Source organism: Microcebus murinus, chromosome 23 (genome assembly GCF_040939455.1).
Source record: "Microcebus murinus isolate Inina chromosome 23, M.murinus_Inina_mat1.0, whole genome shotgun sequence".
NCBI classification, from domain to species: domain Eukaryota; kingdom Metazoa; phylum Chordata; class Mammalia; order Primates; family Cheirogaleidae; genus Microcebus; species Microcebus murinus.
The window spans coordinates 16,516,536-16,530,532 of record NC_134126.1 but is presented as its reverse complement, the minus strand read 5'-3'; the positions used below and the strand labels follow the sequence as shown (position 1 = coordinate 16,530,532).

The 13,997-nt window shown below is 47.6% G+C and overlaps 1 protein-coding gene and 1 long non-coding RNA gene across 2 annotated transcripts in view; one reads left to right on the top strand and one right to left on the bottom strand.

The window, feature by feature from the left end:
- Positions 1-121: 121 nt before the first annotated feature.
- LOC105886134 (uncharacterized) lies at positions 122-8,010 on the bottom strand. Its single transcript, XR_012914545.1, has 2 exons — positions 7,619-8,010; positions 122-228 (listed from the first exon to the last, which is right to left on the bottom strand). It is a non-coding gene; the product is annotated as an uncharacterized LOC105886134 (long non-coding RNA).
- Positions 8,011-8,219: 209 nt separating this feature from the next.
- QSOX1 (quiescin sulfhydryl oxidase 1) overlaps positions 8,220-13,997 on the top strand; it is a 45,331-nt gene continuing 39,553 nt past the window's right edge. Inside the window, exon 1 of the mRNA XM_020284341.2 lies at positions 8,220-8,556. Within this exon, the coding sequence (XP_020139930.2) occupies positions 8,292-8,556 (265 nt within the window). The 5' untranslated portion in view covers positions 8,220-8,291. The remainder of the gene's footprint in view (positions 8,557-13,997) is intronic.

Genomic DNA, 13,997 nt, shown 5'->3' with positions numbered 1-13,997 from the left:
ACAAGCAGCTTCTAAAATTCATATGGAAATGCAAAGCACTGCTAAGATAGGGCGGAATTGACAAGGTGTGATTAAAATTCTGAGGGATAACATAAAGGAAACAAATAACAAATGGTAATAAATGTACAAAACAGATATAATTGTAGAGTAGAAGTCTTCAGCTAGCTCGCCTCAGGGCCTGCAGGACTGTTCTGTCATGAGCTATCTTGAAATTGCTTCATTCTAACCCTGAAAATGTGGCAAGATTTTAGCACTCTAGCCTGGATTCCTTGTTTCCTAACTATGAGTCTGACCACACATGGAGGGCATCAGTTTAAAACATTAACTGATTTTAAAAATTATAGTGTAGCACACACAGTCCCAATCAAAATCTTAGCAAACTTAACATTTTTTTTTCTTATTTTAAGAAGTCAACAAGCAGCTTCTAAAATTCATATGGAAATGCAAAAAACCAGAACCACCAAAACAATTTGAAAAAGAGAAACAAAATCACGAGACTGCTACCAATTATTAATTTAAAGAGTTACTATAGTAGCTCTTCAGAAAGTTAAACAGTTACCATGTGACCCAGCAATTCCACACCTAGGAAGATACCCAAGTGAATTGAAAGAATTGAAAATGTACATTTATACAAAAACTTATACATGAATGTTCATAGCAACATTATTCATAATAGCCAAAAGGTAGAAATTACCCTAACATCCTAACTAATGAATGGATAAACCAAATGCAGTGAATCCATTCAATGGCATATTACTTGGCCATATAAAGGAACGAAACACTGATACATGCTACAACATGGGTGAATCCTGAAAAACTTATGCTAAGTGAAATCATCCTAACACAAAAGACCATATGTTCTATGATTCCTTTTACATGAAATGTCCAGAATAGGCAAATCTATAGAGACAGAAATCAGATTAGTGGTCTCTAGAGACCAAGGGAAAGGGGCAATGGGGAATGGCTGATAATGAGTATGAGGTTTCTTTTGAGGTCATGAAAATGTTCTGGAATTAGACAGTGGTGGTAATTGTACAACTATGTGAATATAGTAAAAACCACTGTATACTTTAAAAGGGTGAACTTCATGTTATATGAATTTAGTCTCAATTTTAAAAAGACTGTAAAGCTACTGTAAAGTATATTGGTATAAGGATACTATTGGGGTGTGTGTGTATACATATATATATATAATGTATGTATACATGTATTTTATTTTTGTTGTTTTGAGATAAGAGTCTTACTCTGTCGCCCAAGCTAGAGTGCTGTGGCATCAGTCTAGCTCACAGCAACCTCAAACTCCTGGACTCAAGCAATTCTCCTGCCTCAGCCTCCCAAGTAGCTGGGACTACAGGCATGCACCACCACACCCGGCTAATTTTTGCTATTTTAGTACAGACAGGAGTCTTACTCTTGCTCAGGCTCATCTTGAATTCCTGACCTTGAGCAATCCTCCCACCTCAGCCTCCCAGAATGCTAGGATTACAGGTGTGAGCCACCCCACCCAGTCATAGAAGTGTTTTATATTGATTGTACTGTTGCTTATACAAGTATGTACATTTCTTAAAATACATTAAAATGCACGTTTAAGATGGGTAAATTGTATACGATGTAAATTGTACCTCAATAAAGTTGATCTTTAAAAATAATCATGGGTATGAAAAGTTTCTTAAAAAATAAAACAGGGTCACAAAATTTTAAATTTCTTTCCCCACCACAACCTCTCTTCCCACTACCTGTGTAAGGTAACATAACAGGTAATGCCAGTAAGGTTAAGGCCCTAAAAGTTCTCTGTGTTCCACCCATTCATCCCTCCATCATTTCATTTGTAAATGAAATATTTACTATTTCAAAAATAGGAAAAACAGAAAACTGCTTTTCAACCTTGGACTGGTGATGGGAACCACCAGTGGAACCACAGCTGAATACAGTACATCCCCCGAAGCATTCATAGATGAGAACTACACACTTAAAATTACTGCCATGCCCATTTTACAGATGAGGAAACTGACATTCATAGAGATGAAGGCAGTTGCCAAGGATTGAAACCCAAGTATCCTGACTCCAAAGACTAAGCTTAGTTCATCTACCATCTCATAGCATCTCCCACAAGAGTTAAACTGGTGACTTTGGTGATGAATGAGGGTGCCCCTAGCCTCAGTTGGCTGCCCTTATCCAACTTGTTCCTGCTCCTCCTACCTCTCCCGCTCCACACACACATATAGTACGGCTTCCAGCATATACTGACATGATTATAATTAATTACCTTCTTCTTCAGGCAAATTCTGAGAATGCTCTTGTTATAAAAAAAAATTATATATTCTGTCCTTTCACAGAAATAGTGTTTTACAGTACTTCTTTTTATAGTTGTGTGTATTTATCTTTTATGTAAGAACCACAGTATACACCCTTAAGTCATGGCAGGAAATAGTCTAAATTGGAACATTTACTCCAGAAGCCCAAAGTTCCCCCATAATATCTTCTCACAATATCACATAGTTGGAAAAGTCCCCAGAAGTCTTCTATGGGGAAGACTGGGCACCCTGTACCCCAGCAACTCAGCAGTGTGGCCTTCTTGCCTTTGGCCTCAGGCCTCATGTGATGATTTGTAGGTTCCCAAAAGGCCTCACCCCTGATGTTGGCCAGAGAGCCCCGACAACAAGGCCTTGAGCTAATAGCTGTGTATCTTCATTCCATTCTAAATAACTCTTCTTTGTGTGTGTATGTGGGGGGGGGGTGCCTATTCCATTTGGATTGCCATCAGGTGACCTGGGGAAGCTCTACCTGAACATGGGAGTCTGCCCTAAATATCCCTTTCATGTATGTCCGTTCTCAGCACTTTAGTGGCTATGCTGGAAAGCCTGACAGAAACAGACTCCACCGTTACCTTGCTGTGTGGCCTTGAGCAAGCCCTTCTGTTTTCTGGGCCTTGGTGTCCTCTATAGATAAAGAATAAGATAATCAGACTAAGTGTGAACAGGAAAGGATGAGGAGCTGGAAAGGAATTGCTTCGCCACCCTCTTTCCCTAGCTTGTGCCCTCCAATGGTTAGAGTTCTAGCCCCCTTACTCCCACCTAGGAGTCTCACAGGATGTTCAGGAATTTTTGTTTTCCATTCTCATTTCTAAGGCCTTGAAGGGCACAAGTTTAGGGACCTTGTAACTAGGTAGAGTATTCATTCTCTACCCTTCTCTAACCTGCCTTTTGTCTTGAAATCCAACTTCTAGTGATGAAATAATCAGGGCACCCTCACCCTCTAGCTTTTTTTTTTTTTTTTTTTTTTTTTGAGACAGAGTCTCGCTTTCTTGCCTAGGCTAGAGTGAGTGCCGTGGCGTCAGCCTAGCTCACAGCAACCTCAAACTCCTGGGCTCAAGCAATCCTCCTGCCTCAGCCTCCCGAGTAGCTGGGACTACAGGCACGAGCCACCATGCCCGGCTGATTTTTTTTATATTATATATATTAGTTGGCCAATTAATTTCTTTCTATTTTTATGGTAGAGACGGGGTCTCGCTCAGGCTGGTTTTGAACTCCTGACCTTGAGCAATCCGCCCGCCTCGGCCTCCCAGAGTGCTAGGATTACAGGCGTGAGCCACCGCGCCCGGCCGACCCTCTAGCTTTGATTGGGTTTGGCCAATGGCAGGCACTGGCAAGAGATGAGAGAACTGGAGGAGAAAGAAGTGGAAATTATACTTTCCCAGGCCTCCTTGCTCTACTACCTGCCTCCCTGTGTTTCTGGCAGCGGTGGCATTTTGTGGTTACAACTCCAGTTGGGTGCCCCGGCTTCCTCAACTCCAGCTCTCACTAGGTTTTTTTTTTTTTTTTTTTTGAGACAGAGTCTCACTTTGTTGTCCAGGCTAGAGTGAGTGCCGTGGCGTCAGCCTAGCTCACAGCAACCTCAAACTCCTGGGCTTGAGTGATCCTTCTGCCTCAGCCTCCCGAGTAGCTGGGACTACAAGCATGTGCCACCATGCCCGGCTAATTTTTTTTTTTATATATATATATATCAGTTGGCCAAATTAATTTCTTTCTATTTATAGTAGAGACGGGGTCTCGCTCTTGCTCAGGCTGGTTTTGAACTCCTGGCCTTGAGCAATCCGCCCGCCTCGGCCTCCCAAGAGCTAGGATTACAGGCGTGAGCCACAGCGCCCGGCCTTCTCACTAGGTTTTATCTCAGAGTCCCCTCCCTTTCTTCTCATCTAGGAGTGCTAAAAGGACTTTTTGCTCTTGCCAGCCCCTAAGTTAGTTCCCTTCTCCCTGCACATACCTCTGGAAATAGTCCTTCCACTAAATAAACCCTTTTCAGTAAGCCATTTGAACGTCCCTTCTTTTTCCTGCCATACCTGATACAGACCCTTACTTCTCTTCAGTAACTTTCAGAATTAGGATTCGAACTGCTCCCAGCTATGGAAAGGTTCATCTAGAAGATATAGAGGTGAGTTTTGAAGGGACAAAGCAAGGGTCCCTTCTCTGTTGCTGGGCACTTGACTCCAGCTGCATACATCCTCTCTAATCCTTGGTGCAAATGAGTAAGGGTAAAGTCACGTAATGCTCTGCTACCAGGTGACACAGTTTACCAAACACTCTTCTGTTGCTCACCGTAATTATGTGTATTATGTATAAGCTGCATTCATCTCACCACCTCTCTTATTTTAGGGTGGCAGACTTCCAAATTCCCTCTTTTTTATTAGTGGATAACACGTGAATGATTCACAAGTGGGAAAGTCAACAGGGCCTCTTCCACCTCAGTGTCCTCATCTGTAAAAATGGTTTAATATCAACCACAGAGAGCTGGTGTGGGGTCTAAGGGCTTGGGACAGCAGGTGCAATGTGCTAGGTAATACTGTGATTATTCTCATTGGATTCATCTTGGCCCACTTTCCTATAGCTCGTATATGGGAAGGGGATGAAAAAGAGGACTTAGGTAAGGCTGTCTAAGTGCTCCCCCATTTCTAGTGCTTTCCTCAGTACCCCTCCCCTCTTGACACCCATTTCTGAGTAGATTTTCTTTTCTGCTACCTTTTTATCCAAGCAAGTCCCAGGCAGGGCAACTTGTGATTCTTAGGTTTTCTGCTCTTAATTCTGGACCAGTGATTTCCAAATAAAGGCCTGGGGAGCCCAGAGTTCCCGAGAAGCTCCATAGACCACAGAAAGTGGCTTTTGTTCTAGGTCCCATCTTTCAGCTTGCTCTTATCTGTTTAAGCTTCCTTTCAAGATTCTGTCTGAACAAAGGCTCCCAAGACTTTAAAAAGTTTAAAGTCCCCATTGTGATGAAGTATAGAAATCCCAGACGTTATAACTGTCAGTCTTAACCTTCTGAGGCCCCACTGGGCCAAGAAACTTTCTCTACCTCATTCAAATAGTTTGTATTCTTTTATATTTCCAAACAGATATGAAAACAAGCAAGTCTTTGTGTACTTATCTGAGCTGTCTTTCCCAGGCACTCAGCAGATTTGGCAGACATTCTACAACATTGTCTAACAATAGAGACATTGAAGGTGCCACACTTTACTGATACCTGATCCAGCTGCTGGAGTAATTCCAAGCCCTGGAATCCAAGGTTCCTAGGGGACCATCCATCTCAATGGGCTGGGCCTGGTCCCAATGGATGCTAAGAGTGAGGACAGTGGGGCAACAGAAGCTGTACAGGGATTGAGTCACAGGGAGCAGTACCTAGCAAATGGAATTGGCTGGGGTTGGAGGTGGGAGGGAGTGTTGGAAGGCACTAACACTCCAGTTGGTCAATACATAATTTATTTCTGCAGTTTAAGACACTGGACAGGCCGGGCGCAGTGGCTCATGCCTGTAATCCTAGCACTCTGGGAGGCTGAGGCGGGTGGATTGCTCAAGGTCAGGAGTTCAAAACCAGCCTGAGCAAGAGCGAGAATCTGTCTCTACTAAAAATAGAAAGAAATTAATTGGCCAACTAAAAATATATAGAAAAAATTAGCTGGGCATGGTGGTGCATACCTGTAGTCCCAGCTACTCAGGAGGCTGAGGCAGGAGGATGGCTTGAGCCTAGGAGTTGGAGGTTGCTGTGAGCTAGACTGATGCCATGGCACTCTAGTCCAGGCAACATAGTGAAACTCTGTCTCAGGAAAAAATTTTAAAAAAGACACTGGACAGAGAGAATATGAACACATGAAGAGAGGAAAAACTCTAACCTCTGGACCTCTTCCTGGAATGCTTTTATCCCATGTTGCTACAAGGTTCCCTACCATACTTCATTCAGGTCTTTGGCTCAAATGTTACCTGGTTAGAACTGCCTTAAGATTGGAGCAAGAAGAGCCCCAAACTTGGGCTTTGAGTGTTTTGGTCCTCTTCCAGCCATGCACCTTTCCACAAAGCGGGAAGTTCGTGGGCTGAGGGAATGTACCCATCCAAAGCTCCTGCCCCTCTCTCCTTCTGAGATCATACTATGGGTACCTGAAATCCTAGAATTCACTGTCCCAATAGCAAAAGTCCAGCAGCTACAGCCTGCATTGGCTTTTGCCAAGGTCTATCCTCTTGAGGAGCCAAGGAATGGCTAAGGAGAGGCTATTTATAGAGTGGACAAAGCACAGATGTACAGACAAAGTTGTTATAGGTATGGGCACAAGGCCACTGGAAGTATGGAACAGAGCTGGGAGGTAAAGAGAAGGAAGGCTGAAGGCCAGGGACCAGTTACCTGCCAAGCCACCGTATTCCAGTGCATATCTCAGAAAAGTCCAGAATTCTAAACCTAAATTTGGCCTCCCAGATTATTATGAAGGTATATGTGGTAAGACAAAAGGATAGGAATTTTCCATAACAATTTATATATTTGGTTTATAGTTTTTAAATATGTAAACATGATATGTGGTCTTCCATTTGTACTATTGACTCAGTCCCTGCAAATATGAGATGTAGGCCTGACCTGATAACCAAGTCTAAAATAGCACCTCCTCTGTCACTCAGTTCTTACCCTAGTCTATATTTCTTCATAAACATTTGTCACCATCTGATCTACATTTACATACATGCCATCTCTTTATCCCCACTAGAACATAAGTGCCACATCCCTAGAGTCTATATTTTGTTTACTTCTTATTTTTGGTACCTAGAACAGTGTCTGGCACAACACTACTCAGTAAATTTCCCATAAACAAATAACAAATCTGAGCTAACCCAGCAGACACAAAGGAAAAAGATCACATGTGACAACCCTCTGAGGAGCACCTTCTCCCCTTAAAATAACTCACTCAAAACAGTGGAACTAGGAAAGCTGACCAGGGGAAATCTATTAACACCTTAGTAGCCATGAACACAAAATTAATGGATCAAGTCACTTGTGAGAGGAAGATTTGAGTGAATATGGAGAGCTCTGAGTAGGCTGAAGAGTTAGACGTGGGGGATGGGGGCCGCTGGGAGGCCCGATTGGAGGAATCGCCCTAACAACCTTATGAGGGCGGCCAGACGTGGGTGCCGAGGAAACCCCGATTCCACAGTAATGGACACGCCAATTCAGCCCAGCCCACTGTGGGCTTTCCTCAGCACCCCTTTCCCTCTCGACACCCATTTCTGAGTATATTTCCTTTTCTGCCACCTTTTCATTCCAGGAAGGGCAAGCAGGGCAAGTTGTGATTGTTGTTTTCTGCTCTTACTTGCAGACCAGTGGTTTTCAGATGGTTCAGACCCGTGACTATGAAGCCCTCTGGTAATGTTTCCCTTCTGATGGTCACAGGCTTCCGCAGGGGTGGGTGCATCGGATCCCTGTGGGGTCTTGGCGGTCACAGACGCAGAGACCACTCTGCCACGCGTCCCTCTTCTAACTCATAGCGTCCGACCGCTCGGTGGGATCCCCGGAACCTTCCTGAGCGGTGTAACTAGGCATCATCTATTCCGTTGGATACGGGGGCCGCGAAAGGCCAAATGAGCTCGCCGAATGCGATCGCGACCACCGTCCGGACCCGTGCTCGGCGTGCGCCCCACTCCTTTGGTTTGAACAATGGTTCCAGGCACCGGGCTGCACTCCCCGCCTGCGGGGGCCTGAGGCAGGAACCCGGCTAGCGCAGCTCCGAGGCCGCAGCCCACAGCGAAAGGTGCGCCCGCCGCCTGGACCAGCTGGGTCGCGCAGCTCCCGCCCCAGCCCCAGCCGGGTCCGGGGCCCCCTGGGCCAGCCGGCGGGGGCGGGGCCAGGGGCGGGGCCGGGCCTGGGGGCGGGGCCGGGGCGGGGCCGCAGGCTCCTCCTCGCCCGCGGAGGCCGGAGGTGCGGCGGCACCGCCCGGCTCCCACTCATCCGAAACTTGAGCGCCGCGGTGCGCGCCGCCGCCGAGGATGAGGAGGTGCGGCCGCTCCTGCGGGCCGCCGCCGTCGCTGCTGCTGCTGCTCCTGCTGCTGCTCCTGGTGCCCGGCGCCCGCGCGGCGCGGCGCTCGGCGCTGTACTCGCCCTCCGACCCGCTGACGCTGCTGCAGGCGGACACGGTGCGCGGCGCCGTGCTGGACTCCCGGAGCGCCTGGGCCGTGGAGTTCTTCGCCTCCTGGTGCGGACACTGCATAGCCTTCGCCCCCACGTGGAAAGCGCTGGCCAGCGACGTCAAAGGTGAGAGGCTGGGGGCGGCCCGCCCCCCCCCACTGCCCCGCTCCCCACGACCCCTGCCCCGTTCCCGCCGCCCCACCCCTGCCCCGCCGCTTCTTGCCCACTCGGGCCGACCCCCCCACCTGCCCCGCTGAGCGCCCCTTCCTCCGGGAGCGCGCCCCCGCCGTCCCATCCCCTCCGCCCGCCTCTGCCGCGCTGCCCATCCCACGCCCCCCACTTTCACCTTCCTCCCTTGTCTTTTCTCTTGGCTGGCATCCCGGGCTTCTCTCCTTCTCCACGGCCTGGGCCCCCAGACATCCTCAGCCTGCCCTCTTCGTCCCCTCCTGGGTTACTGTCCCCATCCCTGCAAGCGGGTCTCCTTTGTTCCTTATGCTCTTTGGATACCTTTAGGGCTTCCTCTAGTCCAGTCTTATGAGAATCCCCTTCCTCCTCGCGCACAGAAGGGACTCACGTTGCCTTCCTACCAAGTTTCCCAGCTGCCGTAGATTGATCGTGCTGGGGAGAAAAGCACATTGATTTAGCCGCCCCCACGACCCCCCTCCATCCCTTGGGCTAGTTGGCCCAGGTGGTACGTAGACGTTCTTTCTCATCTTTATCTTTGATGTGGGTAGGCTCGCCTGGCAGTTTTCCTGTCTGTTCCAGGCCTCTCCTGACTTGCTGCCTCCAGTTCATTAGCTTCTGGGCCACATCCTCATCTCTCTTCTCCTTGTCTGTGGGCACTCACACCCTTCTGTTTTAACCCCATGAACCCAGAGCCCTTTGGTGTTTGGCCTTTGTTCCATATTCCCACTCACTGGTTTGGGCACTAAAACCGTATTTCCTTGATTCCAAGATTCCATCAATTGTGAGACACACCATTCATTTTCTGACAGCCCGAGGGGTAGAAGGATGAGAAAATCACTAAACCTATAGGGTATAGAGATTCTAAGGTACATGTTTACAGACATGCTAAACTTTGAAAAATGTAAGACTTAGAGCTGAGGATATGTAATAATAGTAATTAATATTTACTGAGTGCTTATTGTCAGACACCTTACTAAGTGCTGGACTTATATTTTCTCATTGTTTCCTTTCTACCATATAAAGATCCCTGTGGTGGCACACATCTACCTAACCCAGGTAGTGAGTATGTGGGGGCAGGAGTGGGGTGGCGATAGGGATTTGTCTGTTTTGCTGCCTTTGAATGGAGCTACTTCCTGATGATGGTGCTGGGGCACCAGCAAGAGCTCTTGCCCTGAAATGGTCATTGAATGAGAACTGTGGGCATCTTAGGAAATAGGCCCCTTTCTAGAGAAAGGAGAACTGGAACCATTGTTCCCCTCTGCGCTGTTGGTATTTCTTGATAGGCTCAACTATTTGTGGTAGAATAGTGCCTTTTGTACATGTTACTTTTCAAACTCAGCCTCCTTTTCCTGAGCAACATGCAAAGATTCCTGGAGTGGCTAGATGGAAGATGTGTATGTCTTTTAGCCATATAGTCCTGGGAAATTATTTTAAAACAAAACTTATGAACTGAGTTATATTCGCCCACATGCCCCTGTGAACAGCCTTTCACACCATTTCAGTGATGTCAACACGTCTGGTCAGGGCAGGAGGGAGGAAGATAATGGATCATGGAACTGGAACACCTATGGGGAGGTAATCTCGGGGGACATTGTGAGTCAGAACATCATAAAAATTTCCCACCACTTTCCACTTTGAGGCTATAACAGGTCTTTAATGGCTGCAGATGGACTCATTCTAGAAGATTCTTCTTACTTGAGAGTACTGGAGGGAAAGATGAGCTTCCATCTGACTCATGTGTTTGGCTTCTTGCAACCCGGAGTTTTCCTATGAATTACATATCTAGGTACTGACCCAGCATGCGCCCGGGTGACGGTTGCCGCTTCCAAAAGGGATTCCCCAGTGCATGGAGCCTTTCCTTAAAAAACTAAAACAAAAGCAAAATTTAACCCCTGGAGGGAAAATGGAAGCATCAAAGTCTGTGGAGGTGAACCAGGGTAAATGGGAGGTGGGAGATTTAGGTGGAAACTGAGGTCTTCTCTTATCTGTTGGTGTGAGTCAGCTCCCTAACCCTGATCTTGTAGGGGGAGGGCGCTGGCAGAAATTGGTGTCAGCCTGCCATGATGAAGATTGGCCTCCACCCCACTGCGAAGGAGTGTTTCCTGGTGAGGCCCTGCCGAGTGGCTAGAGTTGGTCCCACCTCATCTCTGTGTTCTGAGGTCCTCAAGAAAGTCTGGCTGAGGGCCTGCAGAGGGATGCTCTCATCCCACACTGGGCTGCGCGAGTATGACAAGTGCCTTCTGCTGATGGTGCCAGTGTCTTGGTGCAGGAGCAGAGAGAGTGTGGAAGGTCGTGGGGAGAGAGAAGGATTTTGCAGCTGTGCTCAGCGGGCTTCATGCATTCCCTCCGACTGGATAGGGCTCACTTCTTCAGTGACTTGAGCAGTCGCTTCTCTAGGGCAGTTGCTGCGCTGGGGCAGAGACCTCCTTTCTGAGGCCCTGGCTTGCCCCTTCCTATTCCAGGCAGCTCCTATTGTCTCACCATGTGTTTGGGAAATTGATTGTGTCCATTTTGACCTTCATTGCTATTCACTGGCTAATCAATCAGCAAATATTTGTTGAGTGACAAAGCATTGTTTGCATTGCAGCTGGGAAAACCGAGCTGCACACAAGAAGGAAAATTGGCAACAGTAAGACTCTGTGTTTGAAAAGGGCCAGAGGAGTGGTTCAGCCATTTCTTGTTGTAGGAATTCAGGGAAGGGGAAAGTCACGGGCTAATCTGGTCACCAGAGGCCTTCATTCAAGTAGTTGTTTATTACACACTGGCCTTATGCTAGCACTTTGCTAAGGGCCTTCACAGGCTATTATTATGTATAATCTTTACTCGAGAAAAGATCTGAGCTATGGATGTTGTCTTTTTCTTTTTTTAAACAGATAAGTAACTTGACACAATTACACAGATGCTGGAGGAGGTTTTTATTTATTTAGTTTTCAGAAAAATGGTCACCGCGGCCTATGCGTGTTGGGCGAGCCTGAGCCTCCATTAAGGCAGAGGCTCAGACACGGAAACCACCACGAGCCTGTCAGGTCTCATGGTCTAGTGACCAGACCCTGCCTGTCCTCAGCTCCAGACTCCCTGCCCAGCTCCCCAGGAGTCCTCCCGACACAGAACTAGCTTCTAACACCCCAGCTAGTCAGTCAGCGCCCTGCAGTCACCACCACAGCCCTTCCTGGGCTCGCCCTGTCCCCCAGGTTGGAGTGCTGTGGCATGATCATAGCTCGGTCCAACCTTGAACTCCTGGGCTCAATCAATGAAGGAGGTTATTGACCCCAGCTCTTTCTAACCCTCAAGAGCCTGGGCAGGTAGAGAGTGGGTGGGGGAGAAAGGGTACTGCAGGTGGAAAAATGGCCTGTGCAGAGCTGTGGAGATGAGATTTGTAAGGCGTGTGTGTTTGGGTGACAGTGAGGGGTGTTGGTTTTGCTTCCCTTTCTCTTCAAGGGCATGGACAGTGTCACCTGCTTGTACCCCTGTGCTACCTGGCACAGACCAGGTCCAGAGCAGGAGCCCATTGAACACTGTGGCAGCCGGTGGCCTGCGCCTCACAGGACTGCAAATGGGAATGAGAGCGATAGAACCTTCTGCGGGTGCTGTGACTCCTCCTGACTCAGACGGGGGTGTCAGTCAGGTGTGAGGGGTAGGGAAGGCATTTTGTCCATCCCGTGACCTCACTGCCCGTCAGCAAGGAGGGAGGAAGGGCTGTGGTGGTGACTGCAGAGCGCTGACTGACTAGCTGGGGTGTTAGAAGCTAGTTCTGTGTCGGGAGGACTCCTGGGGAGCTGGGCGGGGAGTCTGGAGCTGAGGACAGGCAGGGTCTGGTCACTAGACCATGAGACCTGACAGGCTTGTGGTGGTTTCCGTGTCTGAGCCTCTGCCTTAATGGAGGCTCAGGCTCACCCAACACGCATAGGCCTCGCGGCCATTTTTCTGGTCCAGAGCTGTTTGCTGTCCAGCTCCTGAATGGTTGTCAGACCTGAAAAGGGGATTAGAGACTGTCCTTTCTGGGCCTGGTTTGACACATAAGGAAGCAGAGGCCCAGAGAGGAGACATGTGGAGCCCCACCACACCCTCACCCCAGAGCCCCTCCCCCATCGCTCCAGAATTCACAGCTGTCCTGGCTTCTCTGGCCTCCCATCCTACCCCTCTCTGTTTGCCCATTTATTCTGCTGTTGGTAGAGGAATTACTCTGCCCAGGGCAATAATCGCACCAGGAAATTTTTTCCTCCCAAATGGTAGAGTTAGACTGATACTGCCAATCATTTTGGTGTCAGGCCTTCAGGGTGATAGTATTCAAAAAGCCTGTCTTGCCAAACTCTGTCCTCTTTGACAGCAAAGCACTTTACTTAAAGACAGTTTTGCTTTACCAGCCAACACTCAGATAAGGGGCCTCTCTCTTCCTCCTCCTGTTACTCGCCAAAAGACAAAATACAACAGCGCTAAACATCTTAATTGGCTTTTATTTGTGATTCTAGAGGCAGGCAACACCTCACTCTATCAAACAGATTAAGTGTTCTGATGAGCTGAGCAGAGGAATTTGGCTTTATAGACCTAAAAAGGCTGAAGAAAGCAGAAACAGAACAAAAAGCAGATTGGTCGTTTTAATCCCTTGTAAAGGTTGAAGCAGAGGGCATTTCCTTATCATGTTGCCTAAAACTGGCATATTTGGGGATTTGGCTATTATCTCTTTCTTCTAATTTCTTGGAAAAGTCAGATGAACAACTTAGTTTTGACTTAGTGGCGTGAAATTTCGGCAAGAGTGATTCCGTTTTGGTTTGGTCTGTTGGGCCTAGTTGGGGAGCTCAGCCCAACCCAGTGGCCTCCTACAAGTAAATGTACTTCATCATTGTCCCCTTTTGGTTAGGCACTTGCATAGGAGAGAATGTGGCTAAAACTTCATCGGCTTACTCTCGGTGACCATCACTTTGGGTTTCCAGTCTCAATCCATCATTCATAAGTTTAGTTGTCATTATTGTGCATTTCTTGGAGTTTTCATCATTGCAGCTGGAGAGAGGTGATTTAGCAAGACTTATTTGAGAGGATATAGTACAACAGGGAGGCCACTGTTAGGACTCTCAGGAGGGTAATATCAAGAGTTTAGAGTACGCCCCTTAGCCAGGGTCCCCATGAACCAAACCAGCTAAAATTGAATAGATCAAAGAATCAGCCAGCTAAGGGATTTGCATATTTTAAGAAAGTAGCCTGTTTGTTAATTTTTTGCAACTAAATCTCTATGATACCTAGTGTGTTTATCCATGTGCAACTAGAGGCGTTAGCAACTGCACAGACACCTCCCCGTTCAACTAGCACATAGCAATTCTATTATTTAGTACCCCATGACTGGGTTAAATTAAAGCAGGGAGTGAGGATGAGTGAGTCTGGAAGAC